At 38.8% G+C, this 21939-nt stretch overlaps 3 protein-coding genes, 1 long non-coding RNA gene and 11 other non-coding genes across 17 annotated transcripts in view; 2 read left to right on the top strand and 13 right to left on the bottom strand.

The window, feature by feature from the left end:
• The window catches only part of LOC103910803 (NACHT, LRR and PYD domains-containing protein 3-like), a 44806-nt gene extending 44557 nt beyond the window's left edge, over positions 1 to 249 (bottom strand). Inside the window, exon 1 of the mRNA XM_073948226.1 lies at positions 173 to 249. The gene's annotated coding sequence lies outside the window, so the exon portion shown is untranslated. The remainder of the gene's footprint in view (positions 1 to 172) is intronic.
• LOC137489462 (uncharacterized) overlaps positions 1 to 6636 on the top strand; it is a 243196-nt gene extending 236560 nt beyond the window's left edge. For 2 of the 3 annotated variants that reach the window (XM_073948499.1, XM_073948498.1), the window contains exon 3: positions 4459 to 6636. In XM_073948499.1, coding sequence (XP_073804600.1) covers positions 4459 to 5459 — 1001 coding nt within the window. In that variant the 3' untranslated portion in view covers positions 5460 to 6636. Of the gene's footprint in view, positions 1 to 3845; positions 4384 to 4458 lie in introns of those variants that run through there. The other variant, XM_003198512.7, reaches the window with a different exon arrangement.
• The window catches only part of si:ch73-110p20.1, a 592105-nt gene that overhangs the window by 371575 nt on the left and 198591 nt on the right, over positions 1 to 21939 (bottom strand).
• LOC100535035 (uncharacterized) overlaps positions 1 to 21939 on the top strand; it is a 304783-nt gene that overhangs the window by 154549 nt on the left and 128295 nt on the right. The gene's annotated exons all lie outside the window — the stretch shown is intronic.
• On the bottom strand, positions 7105 to 7193 carry trnar-ucu (transfer RNA arginine (anticodon UCU)). Its single transcript is given in 2 exon segments — positions 7105 to 7140; positions 7157 to 7193. It is a non-coding gene; the product is annotated as a tRNA-Arg (tRNA).
• On the bottom strand, positions 7276 to 7349 carry trnat-agu (transfer RNA threonine (anticodon AGU)). The gene has a single exon. It is a non-coding gene; the product is annotated as a tRNA-Thr (tRNA).
• Positions 11915 to 11988, bottom strand: trnat-ugu (transfer RNA threonine (anticodon UGU)). The gene has a single exon. It is a non-coding gene; the product is annotated as a tRNA-Thr (tRNA).
• On the bottom strand, positions 12736 to 12824 carry trnar-ucu (transfer RNA arginine (anticodon UCU)). Its single transcript is given in 2 exon segments — positions 12736 to 12771; positions 12788 to 12824. It is a non-coding gene; the product is annotated as a tRNA-Arg (tRNA).
• trnat-cgu (transfer RNA threonine (anticodon CGU)) lies at positions 13258 to 13331 on the bottom strand. The gene has a single exon. It is a non-coding gene; the product is annotated as a tRNA-Thr (tRNA).
• Positions 14165 to 14255, bottom strand: trnar-ucu (transfer RNA arginine (anticodon UCU)). Its single transcript is given in 2 exon segments — positions 14165 to 14202; positions 14219 to 14255. It is a non-coding gene; the product is annotated as a tRNA-Arg (tRNA).
• trnat-agu (transfer RNA threonine (anticodon AGU)) lies at positions 14689 to 14762 on the bottom strand. The gene has a single exon. It is a non-coding gene; the product is annotated as a tRNA-Thr (tRNA).
• Positions 14943 to 15016, bottom strand: trnat-cgu (transfer RNA threonine (anticodon CGU)). Its single transcript has one exon. It is a non-coding gene; the product is annotated as a tRNA-Thr (tRNA).
• Positions 16286 to 16359, bottom strand: trnat-agu (transfer RNA threonine (anticodon AGU)). The gene has a single exon. It is a non-coding gene; the product is annotated as a tRNA-Thr (tRNA).
• trnat-ugu (transfer RNA threonine (anticodon UGU)) lies at positions 16548 to 16621 on the bottom strand. Its single transcript has one exon. It is a non-coding gene; the product is annotated as a tRNA-Thr (tRNA).
• Positions 21118 to 21236, bottom strand: LOC137494136 (5S ribosomal RNA). The gene has a single exon (XR_011014111.1). It is a non-coding gene; the product is annotated as a 5S ribosomal RNA (ribosomal RNA).

Here is a 21939-nt window from a genome sequence, read left to right as displayed (position 1 = left end):
TAGAAAATAACCCATTATATTGTTCAAATGACCGTGTTTGGACGTGTTTAATCGGTGTTGCTTTGAGCTTCAGGAGCAGACAGTGCTATAAATCACGCTTATAAACACGCTTACACATATAAACCCTTCATCATCTCCACAAATCAGCCTAATGTAGAAGTGTTAAACTCACATGCAGAAGTACAGACGCTCTTGTGCAGCAGGAACACGATGTGAGCTCTTTGACGCTTTCGGTTTGTCAACTTCTTCAGTATTTTGGCGGTTGTCAAACTTAAATGCGCTTTACCGCCACCTGCTGGACTGGAGTGCGGTACAGGAGTCTGACATGGAGAGAAACACGAGAAAAACAAACCACACTATAAAACCAAGGGAAAACATTGCTGCTTAAATAAATAAAGGGGAATTATTGTAGCCTCCATATGTTGACAAATACTTTTCTTAATATTTGTCTTTTGTATTGATAATCTTGACATTCTGTTATTACATGCTGCACATGTTTCACACTGATTACAATGTGAGTATAAGTCATGTGTGTGCTTCCCTATAAACTCAGTATCTTGTTTAGTCCTGTATGTGCTATTCTGAGGCGGTTATGACCATTTCCTCCCTCCGATTATTCCCCATTTCTCTTCCTTCACAGATTCACCATTGGATTGTACACAGATGTCTTCCTGAGTCATTTATATCCCAGTGTCCCTGGCTTATACTCTCTGTCTGAATCTTTATTATAGTTTTGACTTCAGCTTCACTTAATTTAACCTTAAGGTCTAAGTGTGAGTGTGTGTGGGTGTTTCCCAGTACTAGGTTTCACCTGGAAGGGCATCCGCTGTGTAAAACATGGATTACTGGATACTGGAATAGTTGGCAGTTCATTCCACTGTGGCGACCCCTGATAAATAAGGGAATAATCAGAAGGAAAATGAATAAATTAATATATACTGTATATATACACCTTGTCCATATACACCATCTATCGTTATTAACCTTTATCTCTAATTTATATTATGTTTCTCTTCATGTCCAATATTATTTAAATATTTAATTAATTTCCTCCTCTCTTGCATATATTTTCTACAATAATATACCGTTCTACCATTTCTCTAACTCTACAGTGACCACATTAATCATTTTCTTTACCTTCATTAAAGCCAATGTTGAGTTTAGTCTAGTGCAGGGGTGTCAAAAGTACGGTCCATGCGTATCAGGCCCACAAATGGGTTTAATCTGGCCGGTGAGATGATTCTGTAAAGAATAAAAATGAGCTGCAATTTATCAATAAAAGAAACTGCTGTTCCAGTAGATGGCACAATAGCAAATCACAAACTGATCATTTCGTCTGATCCTGAATCAGTCTCAATTTGATAGCCTTCTCAAAGAGAAAGACCACATCTATGCCCTGCTGTACAACACGTCAGTATTCTCACGAGGAAACGTAACTATTTCAGGTTTTGTCAGTTTAGTGACTGATTCATACGAGTTCAGTTGTATGAAAATGTCAGATTTTAAAAATCAGGTGTGTCACCTAACTCCAGCCCTAAACCCAGTCCTCATTGGTTAATAAGCAAATCGTACTAAATTGTATGAATTAGATTGTACTAATTTATACGAATTATCCACTAAATCAAATAGTTACGAATTGCCGCAAGCTTGTGTTGCAGCATAAGATAGTTAAGCCGAGGTGCTGTGCTGAGGCGTTTTTTTACATTTACATTTAGCAGACGCTTTTATCCAAAGCGACTTCTTTGGTTTGCGAGAAGAAACTGAACAGTTCATAGAAGGAAAGGACAAACCAGTGTTAGAGTTTCATTTGGTAGAATGTAGGCAGGACCTTTCATTCATGGTGGATGTTACAGAGCACTTCCTGAAGCTGGCTGCAACTCAGAATGTGATGCCTGATATTGATGTGCTGGTGAAAACTAAAAGATGCCAGGTATCAGAGCAAATAAACTATGCAACCCCACTTAAAGTGCTGCATGAGACACCCTGATATAGTTTAGTGATCTGTGAAACAGTTGTGTAAATCACTGAGGCATTGTGTGTTTGTGTGATTATTTTCTTTAGAATCTTCTAATAAATGTAAGGTGTTCATGATTAATATTGTTGTTGTGCTTGTACTGTTTTCAACACACTCTCCTCGGGCTCCAGCTTTATGTTGATTATAATAAAACAAAGAAAACAATCTGAAGTTGCTGTTTTTAAGTTATATATAGGGCGGAGCAGGAGGGATGACCCAGGGAGGATGGACCTGGGACAGAAAAGCAGGCGGCCCAAGGACAGCTGGCCAGACTAGAGGAGTCTATGGGGAGCCGGCAAGACTGAAGCCTGTAGGGTGCCAGCTAGACTGGAGACTTGTGCAGGACTCGAAATTAACTTTCTTACTTGGTAGCACCGGTGCTCCCAACCTGAAATATTTAGGACCCACCAAAAATGAATGAGCACCGCTGCAAATTGTATATTAAGGTATTTATTGTATTTGAAAACAACATCAATTGGGACTAACAAAACCCAGAAACAACTATCTAACTAATGCTGTGATGACTTAATATTTTTGCAATAATTCCAAAATGAATGTCTAATAATTATAAAATATTAATGATGACGATGATGACAATAATACTAATAATAGATTATATTTCTCATCATCATGCTGCCTTGAATGTGCTTTAATGTAAGTTATCTGCTGTATAAAGTCCTACTGTTGCTTTATGAAAAATAAATTGATGGTTTGCATCAAACACAAATGAAGCATTGCAGTAAGAAATATTTATTTTGTATTATTGTTTTTATATGCGTGTCAATTTAATCAATAATATTTCTGCTACAAAACAAACAAAATAATATAATTAATCATTCAATTCAATGCTGAAAGCTGTAAAGCAGTCATCAGTAATAAATAGAAAAATAAAATACACCTCAAGAAAGAACGACAAAAGAAAGGAAGAAAAGTCTCACTTATAAAAGTTTTGGTTTCGGTTCGTGTCGTTTTAATGCTCAGCCTCGTTACGCGCTGAATTACATCTTTCTGTGTTTGCAGGAAAGCATGCGAGTGAATATGAGGGGGGCAGAGCAGGATTCTCCCGATGACCACCGGCACTTTGTTTGCGGGCACTCCGGAGTCCCTATGCATATGTGGGAGAGTCCTGGAACTTCCTGGAGACTTGGGATGTCTAAAATAGTCTCTAGTAGTCTGACCTTGATTAGTTGGATCAGCTGTATTTGTTTGGGGTTGTAGCAAAACTGTGCAGAGCACAGAGCACTCAAGCACAGAGCACTCAAGAAATCAAGTTTGAGACGCATGCTTTAAAGGCATAGTTCACCCAGAAATGAAAATTGCCTCACCATTTACTAATTTTTCTCAGGATCATTACAGGACATCATTTCATTTACACACAGTCTAATAACCATCAATGATTCTGCCATTCCCAACCCTTGGGTGCACACAAAGGTTGGGATAATATTATCTTTGCATATATAACACACACACACACATTCATTCACTCGTCACTACATCTGTAGATGTTCCCAATATACACACACAGACACCAAATAGGTTACACATACATATTTATTGAACTATTGCAAGTTTCAGGTCTCATCTTTCGTTGTTGTGGGGTGTTGCAGTCCAGGTTACCGAAAGCAACTGGCAAACTTCGGTAGCTGCCTAGAAAGCTTGATAACGCTAAACCTCAACACCGCGCATGCGGGATCACTCAGATGACTGGATTGCCTTAATGTTGCCTGTTTTTGGGGAGAGATTGAAATACAAAACCAGCGAAATAAGAAAATACATAATAATAATATTGTTAAATACACCTGTTATGATACTGGAGATGATCTGAATGTGATGTATGTGATCATCTATTAAGGTGCATTATTTTATCTAGTATAAAAGCCAGTAATAGAAGGGATTTATTCTAATAGTCAGACCAGTTGGTTGTTTAGGAGGTCTTTTGCAGTGGGAGGCAAATAGTGCTAGTGTATTATACCTGTTTTTGTGGAAGGTTGAACAGCAAGGAGCGGTAATTTCTACATGTAAATATATATTTTCTAGTTTGTTTGTTTGTTTTGATTTTTGTTTCTTTATTTTTCTATCTTTTTTACGGATATAATTTGTACAGGTTTATGAGCAGTTTTGAATGGACTGTAATAAGGAACGGACACTGTCAATAAATTACATTTTGCATATAAGTGCTCTGCCATATTCTTTGTGACCTGTATTCTATCATGCCTCATCACACTCTCCCTTGTGTGGTTTTAAACCTTTATTAGTTTTTTTTTTAATTCTGTTGAGCACAAAAGAAAATATTTAAAATAAAATAAAAACGCTTTCTTTATGTTCCAGAAGAAAGGAAATGTTTAAAACCACATGACGGAGAGTAAATGGTAAGGTCATTTTAATTTTTGGGTAAAACATCCAGTTAATGCTCACTAGCAGTTAAAGTTCACTTTTTTTTTAAGATCTGATGTTGCTGAAAGAAGAGACTCAATGGAATAAAACGGAAGAGAAACAGTTTGAGAAACACCAAGAAATAACAACTGATGAAAAACCCACACTGACTGAAAAGACTTCATCAAGCGGAGGACCTCGGAAATCCAAATCTGCATGTAATTTTACTTGTGTTCAGTGTGGAAACTGTTTCACTCGAAAACACAACCTTCAAGTCCACATGAGAGTTCACACTGGGGAGAAGCCTTACTCTTGCCCTCAGTGTGGAAAGAGTTTTAAGCAAAATGGCTACCTTAAAGTCCACATGAGAACTCACACTGGAGAGAGATGCTACACATGCCAACAGTGTGGACAACGCTTCTATACTACAGGAAACTTTGCACAGCACATGAGAATTCACACTGGAGAGAGGCCGTACATATGCCTACAGTGTGGAAAAAGCCTCTATCAATCAGCAAACTTGGCAGCGCACATGAGAATTCACACTGTGGAAAAGCCTTACTCTTGCATTCAGTGTGGAAAGAGTTTTAAGCAAAATAGCAGCCTTGAAGCCCACATTAGAGCTCACGATGATGGCAGAATTTTTACTTGCCCACAGTGTGGGAAAAGTTTTGCTCAAAAGCAAGACCTTGAGATCCACATGAGGATTCACACTGGAGAGAAACCTTACACATGCACAGAGTGTGGTAAAAGTTTCAGATTTAAAAGCACACTCAAACAACACATGATAAGTCACACCAGAGAGAAGCCATTTACATGTGCTCAGTGTGGAAGGAGCTTCACAACCAAATCTAGCCTCATGAACCACATGAATGTTCACACTGGAACCATAGTGTTCACATGTGATCAGTGTGGAAAGAGTCTCACACGCAAAGACTCCATTAAGAACCACATGAAGACTCATTCAGTAGAGTGTTTTAGATGCAGTGAATGTGGAAAAGGCTTTAAATCTAAAAGAAGCCTCAACACTCACATGAAGCTTCACAATGGAGAGCAGAGTTCTCAAAATTGAGGCCTTGCCTAGCGGAGCTTGGAGCTATCTCCCGGGACAGCATGCCAAACAAGTGTGAACTCTTGAATACATATCAAGTTACTGAAAATGAAACCCTTTGAACACCTGAAGATTTAAACTCAATAACTGAAGACGGGGTGAAGATTTTTTTTTGTAGTGTAGATCATGGGTCACAGCGCAGTACCAGGTTGTAAGAGTTTCAACTTTATGATGAACCAATAACCATATTTATGCACATTGCACACTTCAAATGGTCGGCACTAAAAAGAAAAATAGAAAGATTAGGGATGAGAAACTGTCCTACACCCTTAGATTGTGTTTTTAATCATTCATATTATTTTATTGTCACTCGTGTGAACAAACACCGATTTGCCTCCAAGTTTTGGGCTTTTGTCTGCACTTTATAAAACCTGTTGGCGAATGAAAGTCCGGCTAAACTCGTGCGGTGTGAACTCGCCATAAGGTATTGACAGTGACTGACTGATGCAGACTCCCTAAACCCTGTTCAGACTACACAATGACATTTCCCAGTTGCAACAGATCAGATTTGTGTCAGATTATTATGTGGTTTTGGGTAACAAATGAAGACTTTGGTTTCAGAACACTGGACATTTATTTTGATGGACTGATTTAAGAAAGGAACAAGTTTTTTTTTTATGAAGACCATTTAATTTCTGTATGCAACTGGTTACCTTTAAAGATATGTTCATGTGAGAACTCCCACATTACTACAGATAAATCGGTGTATGGGAAACCCAGTGTTGCTATTGTGAAAGAGAATGTGAGTGATTTGTTAGCTTAAATGCTGCTTCCAGAACTCAACAGACTACTAAAGCACTTCAGCTTTTTGTTCATTTAAATTATTATTTATATGCAATACATATTGCACTGCTCATGTGCGCTGATTATAATGTGTACTGTCTGTAAGTGGTGTGTGTGTATGTAGACAGCCTAATATGAGTCTATTAATCTCAAAGTCACACTTTAAAAGAAACTGTATACCACCAACATTTTCAAAATTAAAAGAAAAGAAAAAATGATTTGGGGTTATATACTAGATCTAATTTTTATGTTATTTAATTTTTTTATTAAATGTTCAAAATAAATGTACAAACACAGTAGGCCTTACTTTTATAAACAAGCATGAACTAATTGAATTGCAACAATAGGCAGACACTCGTGCTCTGCTCACGTGCTGCTGATGCTTGCGGTGTGAGGCAGCCGTTAGTCTTAACACTAAAAGAAAAAACCTCTTGATACGATACTTCCAAACGCAGTTTCATCTAAGACAGTGGGGGGGAAGCAAAATTTACTGTGCTTTCTACTCAGTTACTTTGCACATGCATAAAGAGGCTCTTGTACGACAAATCCAAAAGGCGTGATCTCAACAATAGGTGGCAGTTACTTTTCCCCAAAACCACAGGTTGCCGACGAGTCATTCCTCAAGCCCACTAGGCCCTACACTGTTTTCTAATCTCCCTTATTTAAAACAGCTCAATTAAGTCATCGGCTTTATTGTAGAGTACTCCTAGTATCTGAGCCTGCACTGCGCAATGAAAGAAAGAAGCAAAACGGGATGGACAGATGCCTAAAATGTTAGAAACGCACCACACCTTAAGTCAGTGAAGAAAAAGAGCAATGCTTGCGACTCTGGTGGGACTCAAACCCACAACCTTTGGATGGCTCAGCTCACAGCCTAGAAGTCCAATACACTATCCATTGCGCCACAGAGCCTGCTCTGCTTCCTCTAGCACTTTTGCACAGAAAGCACTTTTTAGTACTCTCTGGCCCATGAAAGAACAGCCAACTGCAGACAAGGCACTGCTGGGATTCGAACCCAGGATCTCCTGTTTACTAGAAAGGCACTTTGACCAACTAAGCCACAGCGCCAAACGACCTTGACACGGCCTAATTGTTTAATTCGAAAAAATAAAAAAATTAACAACGGTAGCGCTGCATGTGGGAATGTCTGGACTTGAAATATTAAAGTCCAATTGGTTAGGCATTACCACACTATGCTATATAAAGCCATCGTCCAAAGCCCTCTTGAACGAGCAGCGTTCTTAAGGATTTGAGTTTTGTTAAGAAACCGACTGCTAAACATCCCGCTGCGTAAACACTCGTTACTCTTAACAAAAAGCAAACATGAAACCTGTACATTAGGCATTGCTGGGATTTGAACCCAGAATCTCCTGTTTACTATTTATTTTATTTATTTATTTGTTTATTTGGCAGGGACAGTGTACATTAATTAGCATTTCTGCCAATGCACCAGAATTAGCCCGAAGGCTATTTTTCATCTGTTGTCCCTTAACAACCTAGAAAAAACAATACAAAAATTATACAATCTATCAAACATTTAAAAAGTACTAAAATAGACATGGTCATATAGATGTTAAAAGAGAATATTTACAAATTAAGCTAAAACACCAACATTTTATAATAGAGATAAAAGTAGTTGAAACACATTTAAACAACAGATCATTAAGATGGTGGGCACAATCAAAAACATGCTAGTTTCAATTTAATCAGAATGATGACACACCTGATTCTCTATAAACCAGGTTTTTAAATGTTTTTTGAATATATTAAATGAGGTTATATCTCTGATACTGCCATGGACAGCTGTAACTGAAAAGGCACCCTGACCAAAGGTACTTTTCCGGAGTGGGACAATACAGTCTCCTCGGGCTGTCCCTCGTGTTGCTCTGTGTGTGCTGTTCCTGATGTTTACAAACTGACTGAGAGGTGGGGATGACAGACCATGAATGATTTTATACAACAGGCAAATGTTTGAGTACTTAATGACATTTTCCCAGCTTAACAGTTTATGTTTTTGCAAAATGCTACAATGATGATGTCTTAGAGGCTTTTTATCCAGTATTTTAATTGACTGTTTGTAAAGTGACTCTATGGGTTTTAGTGTTGTTTTATTTGCTTGTGACCAGGTTGTTAGACAGTAGGTTATATGTGATAAAATCATTGAATGCATGAATATTTTAGCTGCCTGCAATGATAAATGTGACCTTATGAACCGGAAATTAGTTATATTGAATTTAACACGGTTACATACCTTTTTAATTTGTGATTTAAATGTTAATTTAGAGTCAATTTGGACCCCAAGATATTTAAAATCAGATACAATTTGTAATTTGTCCCCATCCACGTAGATGTCTGTTAGATTATTTACTATGTTTGTTTTAGAAAAGTACATTGTAACAGTTTTGCTTACATTCAGTTTTAAACAAGACTGGTTTAACCATTCTGAGACATGAGCCATAGCTTGTGTAAGTTTTTCTGCTACTTGGGTCGTGTTTTTACCATGTGTAAAAATAACTGTATCATCTGCATACATCTGAATCAGGGCATTTAGACAGACTGAAGGAAGGTCATTTATGTAGAGAGAAAATAATAAAGGTCCCAAAATGGAACCTTGAGGTACACCCGTGGGCAGAGAGAGCGGGATAAGTGATAATCTTTAATTCTCACTGAGTGTGATCGATTTGATAAATATGATTAAAACCACTTCAATGACTCTGGTGACATATTAAATTTAGTTAATTTGGACAATAATATTTTATGATTTACAGTGTCAAAAGCTTTTTTTCAGGTCAAGAAACACAGCACCAACTACACCATCTTTATCCAGTAGATGTTTAATATTTTCTATGAGAAAACAATTTGCAGTCTCAGTGGAGTGTTGAGATCTGAAACCGAATTGCATTGGATGAAGAGAAAATGTAGTGGTGTTTAGATGTTTAATTAATTGATTGGCAATGAGTTTCTCTGCAACTTTAGACACAGTGGGAATAATACTGATTGGCCTATAGTTGGAAAGTGACTGATGATCCCCGTTTTTAAAAATTGGAATGACAGCAGATGACTTCCATACACATGGAAATATTGCCTCAGAAATGGAACGATTGAGAAGTTTAGTTATTGGGGTTAATAGTGTAGAACTAAGTTCTTTCAACATAAGAGAGTCTATACCAAAAGTATCTTTAGTTCTGAAGGATTTGAGAGATTTTATTGCCTGTAAGGCATCAGATTCTGAGATATTACTTGGCTGCGAAATTGGCTGTGAACTATTTAAAGAACACATGTTAGAAATTTTTGATGGACACAATGGGACCATATTTGAAACTGAGTTAATCAAAAAATTATTAAAGGCCTCTGCAATTTTGCAGGCGTTATTTGTGATATGCCCATCTATCATAACTTCCAACATCTTTTTGTTTTTTGTATCCTGTCTAACAACTTTTTTTAGTTGGTTCCAGATTGTTTTAGAATCCCCTTTTGCTTTTTCTATTAATGTTAGGAAATAATCAGCTTTGGCTTTTCGTATGTTTTTAACTACTCTATTTCTTAATGTTGTAAACATGTTTCTATCACTAGCCGATTTACTCTTAATTACTTTTTTTACGCAAAATCTCTCTCTTTCATTAGTTTTAGTATGTCAGAGTTAATCCAGGGTAGTATATTTTTATTGTGTTTGCATTTAAGTTTAGTGCTGAATTCTTTAACTGTTTTCTCGATTGTTCCTACAAAAGATCCACGGTCCTTTTCAAGATCAGTACCCAGTAATATTCTGTCCCAGTAAATTTGCTCTACAGCATTTTTAAATCCTTCCCTTCTATTTCTTGGTATTCCTATAAATTCATGTTCTCTGGCAGAAAATTGAAATCTCTTTTTGGAGAGTTTTCTGGCCACAAGTGTCAAATTGTGGTCAGAAATGCCAGCTAACATATTAGAGGTTTTAATTATCCTTTCAGGTCGGTTGGTAAATATTAGATCAATCTGAGTACTACTTGAAGTGGTGATCCTTGTGGGACCATTTATCATTTGAACAAGGTCAAATTTGTCAGTTATTCTTTTAAGTTTGTTTCTACAAGATGTATCCTCCCAGTTTATGTTAAAATCCCCTAAAATAACAGTTTCTTTATTTAAGTTACTTTCTTTAAGTAACTTTTCAAACCTATCATAAAAAGTACCATCCGAAGATGGGGGACGATAAATCACAATGATTGTAAATGACATTTGGGGTGATAGTCTGACATTTAAACCCAAGCATTCTAATTCATAATCACAAAGCCAATTGATTTCCTCACATTGGAGATTATCTTTTACATATATCATAACACCACCACCTTTTGCTCCTTCTCTGTCTTTTCTGAACATTGTATAGCCAGATATGTTAAGTGCCACAGAAGGGGCATATTTGTACAGCCATGTCTCAGATAGGCAAAGGTATTCCAGGTTTGAGTTAGTTAACAGATGGGTAATTTGTTCAGATTTAGATAAAATGCTTCTTATATTTAAATGCCCACCTAAAAGACCTTTGGGTTTCATTTAAGGATCCCACACAATTTTTGAATTATTAACAGTGTTAAAGAACGCATGTTTCCAGTTTTTGACAACCCCTTGGTTGAGCCGTTTCCTGTTTACACTGTTCGTTGCCATGGTGCTCGCGCTGTCATTCAAAAAAGTTTGTTGTTGTTGTTGCTGCGTTTCTGGATCAGGTCTCTCGTTTCCACGAAACGCACACACCCGTCCAGCGAACTCCCGACCGAAGCTTCTGTCCGACATGCTGACACACAACCTCGGATGCGTTTTTTTCCCCCTGCCGCTCGCCATTCGACCACCCCGGAACCGCGGCCGCGCCTTTCACACACTCTACCCCCTGGACAGACAGCTTGAGCGTATTTGGCGTCGGGCAGAGAGAATGCAGAGGATTAGCCTGTTGTGCAGACGAACACAAAAGTGTACATGAAGAGCATACCTGTAAGGTAAGAGTAGCGCGTTTGTCCTCCGTTTGTGGGTTAGCCTCTCTCGGCGTCTTGAAGTGGTGCGGCCTGGGCATGGGTGGATATCCCCAGATAACATCAAGCATATTGCGATAATAAGTCCTGTCCGTGACGATTGTGTAGTTGTCATTGCTTTTTTTTTTCTTTGTGATCTTGTTGTACAGCGATGGGTATACCATGGTCACAGCCAGTGCATAAGTTCCATAGCCTGTACTTGTCTTTGCCAGTTCATTACCTTTTCGTTTGTAGCCCAGATCCTTGTATATATGCGGATTGTCATTATGATAAGACAGTGGATAGATGCTGCAAAACATCCGAACCGGATCCACACGAATAGCCGCTGTCAAGCTGTAAAATAACAGTAGACTAGGAGCGTTATGACAACACCTGTTCCACCTGTCGCCATCTTGGCCTCAGCCAAGTTTCTTACTAGACAGGCACTTTGACCAACTAAGCCACAACGCCAACGCTGAATAGGAGGCAAGACGTTTTTGCACACAGAGACTAAAAAAAGACAGCAAGTCTTAAAATGGCAAGAAAAGAGGTTGTTTAACTCTATTTGTCGCACTATTCATTACGCCTCAAAGCTATACAATTTTATAATTCATTCCGGTGAGCTCTATAAAACAAGCACACGCACCACCTGGACTAAGGCGCTGCTGGGATTTGAGCCCAGGATCTCCTGTTTACAAGACAGGCGCTTTGACCAGCTAAGCCACAGCGCCACAGAATTTCACAGTAAGAGACATTTGCCCGATAACAAAAATCGAAGAAGAAAAAATAATACACAACAAAAACCAGCATGTCAGGATGCTGAAAATGCTGACAAGACGGACGCAGTCTTTTAGAGTCTGGATGATCATGTCTCAAACCTGACCATGTCATCCAAACCCAGAGTCAGCTCGGAAAATGGAAATCAGGACAAACATATGCTATCGGCCATTGAAAGAGTTTCAGATCAGAAAGCCACTTTCCCATAATCTAAGGGAAAGGTGCAGTTTGAATTTGATCCTAGCACCTGCTGTTCCCAAGACAGGTGCTCTGACCAACTTAGTCTTAACACTAAAAGAAAAAACCCCTGGATACGATACTTCCAAACGCAGTTTCATCTAAGACAGTGGGGGGGAAGCAAAATTTACTATGCTTTCTACTCAGTTACTTTGCACATGCATAAAGAGGCTCTTGTACGACAAATCCAAAAGGCGGGATCTCAACAATAGGTGGCAGTTACTTTTCCCCAAAACCACAGGTTGCCGACGAGTCATTCCTCAAGCCCACTAGGCCCTACACCGTTTTCTAATCTCCCTTATTTAAAACAGCTCAATTAAGTCATCGGTTATTATTGTAGAGTACCCCTAGTATCTGAGCCTGCACTGCGCAATGAAAGAAAGAAGCAAAACGGGATGGACAGATGCCTAAAATTTTAGAAACGCACTACACCTTAAGTCAGTGAAGAAAAAAAGCTAAGCTTGCGACTCTGGTGGGACTAGAACCCACAACCTTCGAATGACTCAGCTCACTGCCTAGAAGTCCAATGCGCTATCCATTGCGCCACAGAGCCTGAGTGCTCTGCTGCCTCTAGCACTGTTGCACAGAAAGCACTTTTTAGTACTCTCTGGCCCAAGAAAGAATGGCCAACTGTCAACAAGGCACTGTTGGGATTCAAACCCAGGATCTCCTGTTTACTAAAAAGGCGCTTTGACCAACTAAGCCACAGCGCCAAACGACCGTGGTAGGGGCTAATTGTTTAATTCGAAAAAAGAAAAAAAAACTAACAACGGTTGCGCTTCATGTGTCAATGTCTGGACTTGAAATATTAAAGTCCAATTGGTTAGGCATTACCACACTAAGCTATATAAAGCCATCGCCCAAAGCCCTCTTGAACGAGCAGCATTCTTAAGGATTTAAGTTTTGTTAAGAAACCAACTGCTAAACATCCCGCTGCGTAAACACTCGTTACTCTTAACAAAAACCAACCGTGGAACCTGTACATTAGGCATTGCTGGGATTTGAACCCAGGATCTCCTGTTTACGAGACAGGCGCTTTGACCAGCTAAGCCACAGCGCCACAAAAATTTGCTGTAACAAAAATCGAAGAAGAAAAAAATAATACACAACAAAAACCAGCATGTCAGGATGCAGAAAATGCTGACAAGACGGACGTGGTCTTTTAAAGTCTGGATAATCATGTCTCAAACCTGACCGGTAACCTGGCCTCTGTTCAAGATCAAAGCAAAAAATGCGTGAATTTATTTTTATTTAATCTATCCTTAATCATATGTTAAGTGTTTTTTGGAACCTTCAGTTTCATTACATCCAAACCCAGAATCAGCTCGGAAAATGGAAATCAGGACAAACATATGCTATCGGCCATTGAAAGAGTTTCAGATCAGAAAGCCACTCTCCCATAATCTGAGGGAAAGGTGCAGTTTGGATTTGAACCTAGCACCTGCTGTTCCCAAGACAGGTGCTCTGGCCAACTTAGTCTTAACACTAAAAGAAAAAACCTCTGGATACGATAGTTCCAAACGCAGTTTCATCTAAGACAGTGGGGGGGAAAGCAAAATTTACTGTGCTTTCTACTCAGTTACTTTGCACATGCATAAAGAGGCTCTTGTACGACAAATCCAAAAGGCGTGATCTCAACAATAGGTGGCAGTTACTTTTCCCCAAAACCACAGGTTGCCTTCGAGTCATTCCTCAAGCCCACTAGGCCCTACACTGTTTTCTAATCTCCCTTATTTAAAACAGCTCAATTAAGTCATCGGCTTTATTGTAGAGTACCCCTAGTATCTGAGCCTGCACTGCGCAATGAAAGAAAGAAGCAAAACGGGATGGACAGATGCCTAAAATGTTAGAAACGCACCACACCTTAAGTCAGTGGAGAAAAAGAGCACAGCTTGGAACTCTGGTGGGACTCGAACCCACAACCTTTGAATGGCTCAGCTCACAGCCTAGAAGTCCAATGCGCTATCCATTGCACCACAGAGCCTGAGTGCTCTGCTTTCTCTAGCACTGTTGCACAGAAAGCACTTTTTAGTACTCTCTGGCCCATGAAAGAACAGCCAACTGCGGACAAGGCACTGCTGGGATTCAAAGCCAGGATCTCCTGTTTACTAGACAGGCACTTTAACCAACTAAGCCACAGCGCCAAACACCCTAATAGGGGCTAATTGTTTAATTCCAAAAGATAAAAAAAAAACTAACAACGGTAGCGCTGCATGTGGGAATGTCTGGACTTGAAATATTAAAGTCCAATTGGTTAGGCATTACCACACTATGCTATATAAAGCCATCGTCCAAAGCCCTCTTGAACGAGCAGTGTTCTTAAGGATTTGAGATTTGTTAAGAAACCGACTGCTAAACATCCCGCTGCGTAAACACTCGTTATTCTTAACAAAAAGCAAACATGAAACCTGTACATTAGGCACTGCTGGGATTTGAACCCAGGATCTCCTGTTTACTAGACAGGCACTTTGCCCAACTAAGCCACAGCGCCAACATTGAATATGAGGCAAGACGTTTTTGCACACAGAGACTAAAAAAAGACAGCAAGTCTTAAAATGGCAAGCAAAGAGGTTGTTTAACTCTATTTGTCGCACTATTCATTACGCCTCAAAGCTATACAATTTTAAAATTCATTCCGGTGAGCTCTATAAAACACGCACCACCTGGACTAAGGCGCTGCTGGGATTTTAACCCAGGATCTCCTGTTTACGAGACAGGCGCTTTGACCAGCTAAGCCACAGCGCCACAGAAATTCACAGTAAGAGACATTTGCCCGATAACAAAAATCGAAGAAGAAAAAATAATACACAACAAAAACCAGCATGTCAGGATGCAGAAAATGCTGACAAGACGGACGCAGTCTTTTAGAGTATGGATGATCATGTCTCAAACCTGACCATGTCATCCAAACCCAGAGTCAGCTCGGAAAATGTAAATCAGGCCAAACATATGCTATCGGCCATTGAAAGAGTTTCAGATCAGAAAGCCACTCTCCCATAATCTGAGGGAAAGGTGCAGTTTGGATTTGAACCTAGCACCTGCTGTTCCCAAGACAGGTGCTCTGGCCAACTTAGTCTTAACACTAAAAGAAAAAACCTCTGGATACGATACTTCCAAACGCAGTTTCATCTAAGACAGTGGGGGGGAAGCAAAATATACTGTGCTTTCTACTCAGTTACTTTGCACATGCATAAAGAGGCTCTTGTACGACAAATCCAAAAGGCGTGATCTCAACAATAGGTGGCAGTTACTTTTCCCCAAAACCACAGGTTGCCGACGAGTCATTCCTCAAGCCCACTAGGCCCTACACCGTTTTCTAATCTCCCTTATTTAAAACAGCTCAATTAAGTCATCGGTTATTATTGTAGAGTACCCCTAGTATCTGAGCCTGCACTGCGCAATGAAAGAAAGAAGCAAAACGGGATGGACAGATGCCTAAAATGTTAGAAACGCACCACACCTTAAGTCAGTGGAGAAAAAGAGCAAAGCTTGCAACTCTGGTGGGACTCAAACCCACAACCTTTGAATGACTCAGCTCACAGCCTAGAAGTCCAATGCACTATCCATTGCGCCACAGAGCCTGAGTGCTCTGCTTCCTCTAGCACTGTTGGACAGAAAGCACTTTTTAGTACTCTCTGGCCCATGAAAGAACAGCCAACTGCGGACAAGGCACTGTTGGGATTCAAAGCCAGGATCTCCTGTTTACTAGACAGGCACTTTAACCAACTAAGCCACAGCGCCAAACAACCTTGATAGGGGCTAATTGTTTAATTCCAAAAAATAAAAAAAAACTAACAATGGTACCGCTGCATGTGGGAATGTCTGGACTTGAAATATTAAAGTCCAATTGGTTAGGCATTACCACACTATGCTATATAAAGCCATCGTCCAAAGCCCTCTTAAACGAGCAGCGCTCTTAAGGATTTGAGATTTGTTAAGAAACCGACTGCTAAACATCCCGCTGCGTAAACACTCGTTACTCTCAACAAAAAGCAAACACAAAACCTGTACATTAGGCACTGCTGGGATTTGAACCCAGGATCTCCTGTTTACTAGACAGGCACGTTGACCAACTAAGCCACAGCGCCAACATTGAATAGGAAGCAAGATGTTTTTGCACACAGAGACTAAAAAAAAGACAGCTAGTCTTAAAATGGCAAGCAAAGAGGTTGTTTAATTCTATTTGTCGCACTATTCATTACGCCTCAAAGCTATACAATTTTTATAATTCATTCCGGTGAGCTCTATAAAACAAGCACACGCACCACCTGGACTAAGGCGCTGCTGGGATTTGAGCCCAGGATCTCCTGTTTACAAGGCAGGCACTTTGACCAGCTAAGCCACAGCGCCACAGAAACACACAGTAAGAGACATTTGCCCGATAACAAAAATCATAAAGGAAAAATAATACACAACAAAAAACAGCATGTCAGGATGCAAAAAATGCTGACAAGACGGACGCAGTCTTTTAGAGTCTGGATGATCATGTCTCAAACCTGACCGGTAACCTGGCCTCTGTTCAAGATCAAAGCAAAAAATGCATGAATTTATTTTTATTTAATCTATCCTTAATCATGTGTTAAGTGTTTTTTGGAACCTTCAGTTTCATTACATCCAAACCCAGAGTCAGCTCGGAAAATGGAAATCAGGACAAACATATGCCATCGGCCATTGGAAGAGTTTCAGATCAGAAAGCCACTCTCCCATAATCTGAGGGAAAGGTGCAGTTTGGATTTGAACCTAGCACCTGCTGTTCCCAAGACAGGTGCTCTGGCCAACTTAGTCTTAACACTAAAAGAAAAAACCTCTGGATACGATACTTCCAAACGCAGTTTCATCTAAGACAGTGGGGGGAAGCAAAATTTACTATGTTTTCTACTCAGTTACTTTTCACATGCATAAAAAGGCTCTTGTACGACAAATCCAAAAGGTGTGATCTCAACAATTAGTTACAATTACTTTACTTTAAATCAGTTACTTTTCCCCAAAACCCCAGCTTGCCTTCGAGTCGTTCCTCAAGCCCACTAGGCCCTACACTGTTTTCTAATCTCCCTTATTTAAAACAGCTCAATTAAGTCATCGGCTTTATTGTAGAGTACCCCTAGTATCTGAGCCTGCACTGCAATATGAAAGAAAGAAGCAAAACGGGATGAACAGATGCCTAAAATGTTAGAAACTCACCACACCTTAAGTCAGTGAAGAAAAAGAGCAAAGTTTGCGACTGATGGGACTCGAACCCACAACCTTTGAATGGCTCAGCTCACAGCCTAGAAGTCCCATGCGCTATCCATTTTTTTTATTATTAGAAATTTTTTTCAAATTTTACAATACATACATTTAAAAACATTTAAAACATCAGTTCAGAAGCATATTAAAATATCATTTACAAACATTTTCTTAAGACATTATGTTGGTATCAAAATAGGAAAATAACAAGCATAATCATTCTGGCAAATCTATTTTCAAACCATCTAGTGAGTACATAATATAAGGAGTATTCAACATAAACGTTTTGTAAAATTCTCTTTTTCTTCCATTCTAAAATATTGTTCCACAGTTTTAATATAGTTTTCCAGTTTTCTTTCATACATTTTCCTTAACTCTATTTTAGCATTTTTATTTTTCACAATGTTTCTCCTTTCCCAAATTACAGTTCTTGCAACTGATAGAAACAAATTGGCAATTCTTGTTTTACTTCCATTAAAACCAAATAAAAATATTTTATACCATTCTGTCTCCTCCTCAATCTGCTCTGTTTCACTTGGCATCATTTGTTTCATCATTTCTTTTAACTTTGCCATAAATGTTTTTAGTTCAACACATTTTAAAAACAAATGCATAATACATCTCTTATACTGCTAATTATGTCTGTGATATCTTTCCCTTTCACGCCATATGCCTGACTAGTTTTGATAAAATCGGGTAAAACCTTTTTAAGTCTATTTGCTAAAACCTTGGCTAAAATCTTAAAATCTGTGTTTAGCATTGTTAGGGGTCTAAAATTCCTCAAATCATTTTTCTCACCTTTTTTCTTATATATCAGTTTCACTAAACCAACTCTCATTAAATGCGTTGTTTCATGTTTTTTAAAAACTTCATCAAAAGTTTCCTTTAAAATTGGTGCTAAAACATCCTTAAAAACTTTGTAAAACTCAGATACTAATCCATCTAATCCTGGACTTTTCCCATTACTTAATTGCATAATAGATTCCTTGATTTCTTCTATTTGTATTTCCTCATCACACATCTTTTTGTCATCTTCTGTTACTTTTACCTCAATTTGATCCAATAAAATTTTTCTTCTTTTTCATTTATTTCAACTTTTTTAAAAAGGCTTTCATAAAAGTCTCTAACTTCCTTTAAAATATCCTGTGTTTCTTTTATTTTTTCCCCAATTTCTTTTTTTTAATTCTCTTATAATTTCTCCGTTACCCTTACTTTTCTCTAAATTGAAAAAGAATTTTGTACATTTCTCTCCATCCACAATATATTTGGCTCTGCTTCTGATCACCGCACCTCTACATTTTCTTTCTTCTATGTTTCGTAATTCCTCTTCCAAAAACAGTATTCTCTCTATATCTACTTTTTCTTGATTTAAACTGTCATTTAATTCCTTTCTAACCTCTACTTCTTTATGTGCTTTTGCTTTTTGTATTGATTTACTCATTTTAATCGTATACTTTTTAATTTCATATTTTGTGTTATCCCACCATATTCTTTTATCTTCATGATACATCTCATTTTGTATTTCAGTATTTATTAAGTCCACTATTGCCTTTCTATAAGGTTCTCCTTTTAAAATTTCTGTATTTAAAATCCATATGCCTTTTCCTCTTTCGGGTTCATTAAAATCAATCTTCATCAATAAAAACTTGTGGTCGCTTAGCGCTGTTTCTTTAAAATAAACACTCTGTATAAAATCACCCAGTTTTTCCTTGCATAAAATAAAATCAATCCTACTTTGCTTTAAGTTACCATCTACTAACTGTCTTCTTGAATGTTCTCTTTTTCCTTCATTCCTTACTCTCCATATGTCCACTACTTTGTGCTCTGCCATTAGTTTCTGCAACTCTTTTCTCCCAGTGTCATCCCTAAAAACCATGCCATCCGCTAAATCAATTCTATTAAAAACCGTGTTAAAATCTCCAATTAAAATAGTTTCTTCTTATAAAATCATTAGATCATTTATTCTGTTAAAAAATCCTTCTTTTCTTTTTCTGCTACTGGAGCATGAATGTTACATAATGTTGTATTATTTTCTCTCATTCTAATGCTAAGGCATTTTCCCTCTTTATCATTGTATATTTCTTCCACATCATTCTTTATATCTTCTTTGACTAAAATAGCGACCCCTCTTTCCATCCTTCCATCACCATTGTTATAAAATATTTGCCCCCTCCATCTCCTTCGTTTCTCCATCTTCATTAAAATCCACAACTTCTCCAGTGTTATTCTTTAGTTATTCTATTTCTCTTTGCTGTGTTGCTTCTTCCTCCTAATTTCCTTCTTGCACCTGTCTGTCCACCTGTTTTTCTTTTTGTCCTCCCCTTCCATCCAACATTCACATTTATCTAAGAATTCTGCACACTCCGAGCATCTGACAGCAGTGCATGATTGTGCAAAATGTCCGCATTCTCCGCATCTGTAGCACTTGAAATTAGGACAGTCTTTCAGCAGATGGTCCGGGCTCATGCACTGCCTACAAGTTTTCACTCGCCGACTGTGCATCACCCGGAAGTGCTGTGGTCCTTCGGCTGTTTCTAGCCTCGTGCTATAGGGCAGTGATGCCACCTCCTTCGGGAACCTTACTTTTAGGAACCTCGTCCCATCTTGTATGTCAGTGCCCGGGTAGCATCTTCTTTTAATTTTTGTTACTGGCTCAACACCCAATTCTTCCAATTTTTCAACAATTATACTGTTTTCCAGGTAGACAGGCAGGTGCAAGAAGGAAACTACATAATCTCGGTTATGCAAACTTTTAACTTCACAGTTCACTCCGTTAATTTTCAGTCCTTCTAAAAGTTTTTCACACTCCTCTTCTTTTTCCATGGTCAGTTCATATTCTTTACCTTGTCTGGGTCTTAGCGCCAACATTTTCCCTTGTTCACATTTTTCCATTATCGCTTTAATAACATCTTCTGCCTTTACCTCAAGTAGGTTTTCCACATTTATGATCACCGTAGCCTCCTTCAAGAATTTTCTCTCCGCAAACTTACTTTTTTCAGTTTTGTTTCCATTTCGTGGTTGCTTATCCAGTCCATTTTCGTTAGCTTTGCTTGTTCCTCCTGCCAGTCCGTTGTCGTTTGCCGTGCTTGTTTCTCCTCCTAATCCAATGTCGATTGCCTTTCGCATTCCTCCTGCCAGTCCATTATCTTTCACCAGTCGAGTTTCTCCTGCCATTTCCATGTTTGTTGCCGTGCATCCGTCCGCCATTGCTTACTCCAAAAAAAAGAGTTCCAAATGAAAAAATAAGTTCCTCCCGAACAGCTAATGCTGTTGGGAGGAAAATCAACTTCACAAAAACAAAATAACCAAATTAACTCTAATACTTTACAAATCAAAAAGAAAACAAACAAAGAGTGGGGAGAGCCTTTCTCTCCTAACTGCAGCCAAACACTTCCTGGAATGTACCAAGATGGAGTATTGCCAGGGTGGTATGGCCGTAAGCGAGAGAAGCTGTCAAGAGTTGGCTATTTAAAACAGGCGCAGCACCAGGGACCGAGCGCAGCTCAGCTGGCATCAACACAGCACCGACAGAAACTACGCCCTTGAAGGCGAGAAAAAATAATGGCAGCAGAGCTGTGACACGGGGAAGTGTATCAGCTGCCAAATGAAGGACTTCGAAAAGCTTACAGCACCTGATATTCCCAGGCAGTCTCCCATCCAAGTACTAACCAGGCCAGACCCTGCTTTACTTCCAAGTTCAGATGAGATCGGGCATTGCCAGGGTGGTATGGCCGTAAGCGAGAGAAGCTGTCAAGAGTTGGCTATTTAAAACAGGCGCAACACCAGGGACCAAGCACAGCTCAGCTGGCATCGACACAGCACCGACAGAAACTACGCCCTTGAAGGCGAGAAAAAATAATGGCAGCGAAGCTGTGACACGGGGAAGTGCATCAGCTGCCAAATGAAGGACTTCGAAAAGCTTACAGCGCCTGGTATTCCCAGGCGGTCTCCTATCCAAGTGTAACAGGTGTACTATATTTATTTATTATTGGACCAGACAATAAAACCAGAAGATTACAAGGTAAGTAAAAGGGGGTGGGGGTGAAACTGAGCAATAACCATAGACAAACTGTTGTTGAATGTTTTAAATACAAAAATAATTTTACTTTAGATTGTATGAATTTTTCCTTTTCGTATTTGTCTTAGTAAACAATACTTACATCAGTAACATAACTATTTATACACAACCCCAGGGTGCACCCACTTTACAATTATTTTAAATCAAACACAAATCACAATAAATGTATTCAAGTGAAAACAAAAGAAACCATAAAATAACACAAATAAATCAGAGTCGTTGTTCACTCTGAAATTGGTGAAATCAGTTCAATTCAGATAAAGTTCTGTTTTTCCCTCCAAGAAAATCAGTCCTTAGAGCTGTATTAAAAAATCGCAGTCCAATAAAGGAATTAACTTTTTGGCAAATTCTTACTTTATCCGGT

Source organism: Danio rerio, chromosome 4, assembly GCF_049306965.1.
Source record: "Danio rerio strain Tuebingen ecotype United States chromosome 4, GRCz12tu, whole genome shotgun sequence".
Classification (NCBI taxonomy): domain Eukaryota; kingdom Metazoa; phylum Chordata; class Actinopteri; order Cypriniformes; family Danionidae; genus Danio; species Danio rerio.
This window is presented reverse-complemented; position numbering and strand designations above follow the sequence as displayed.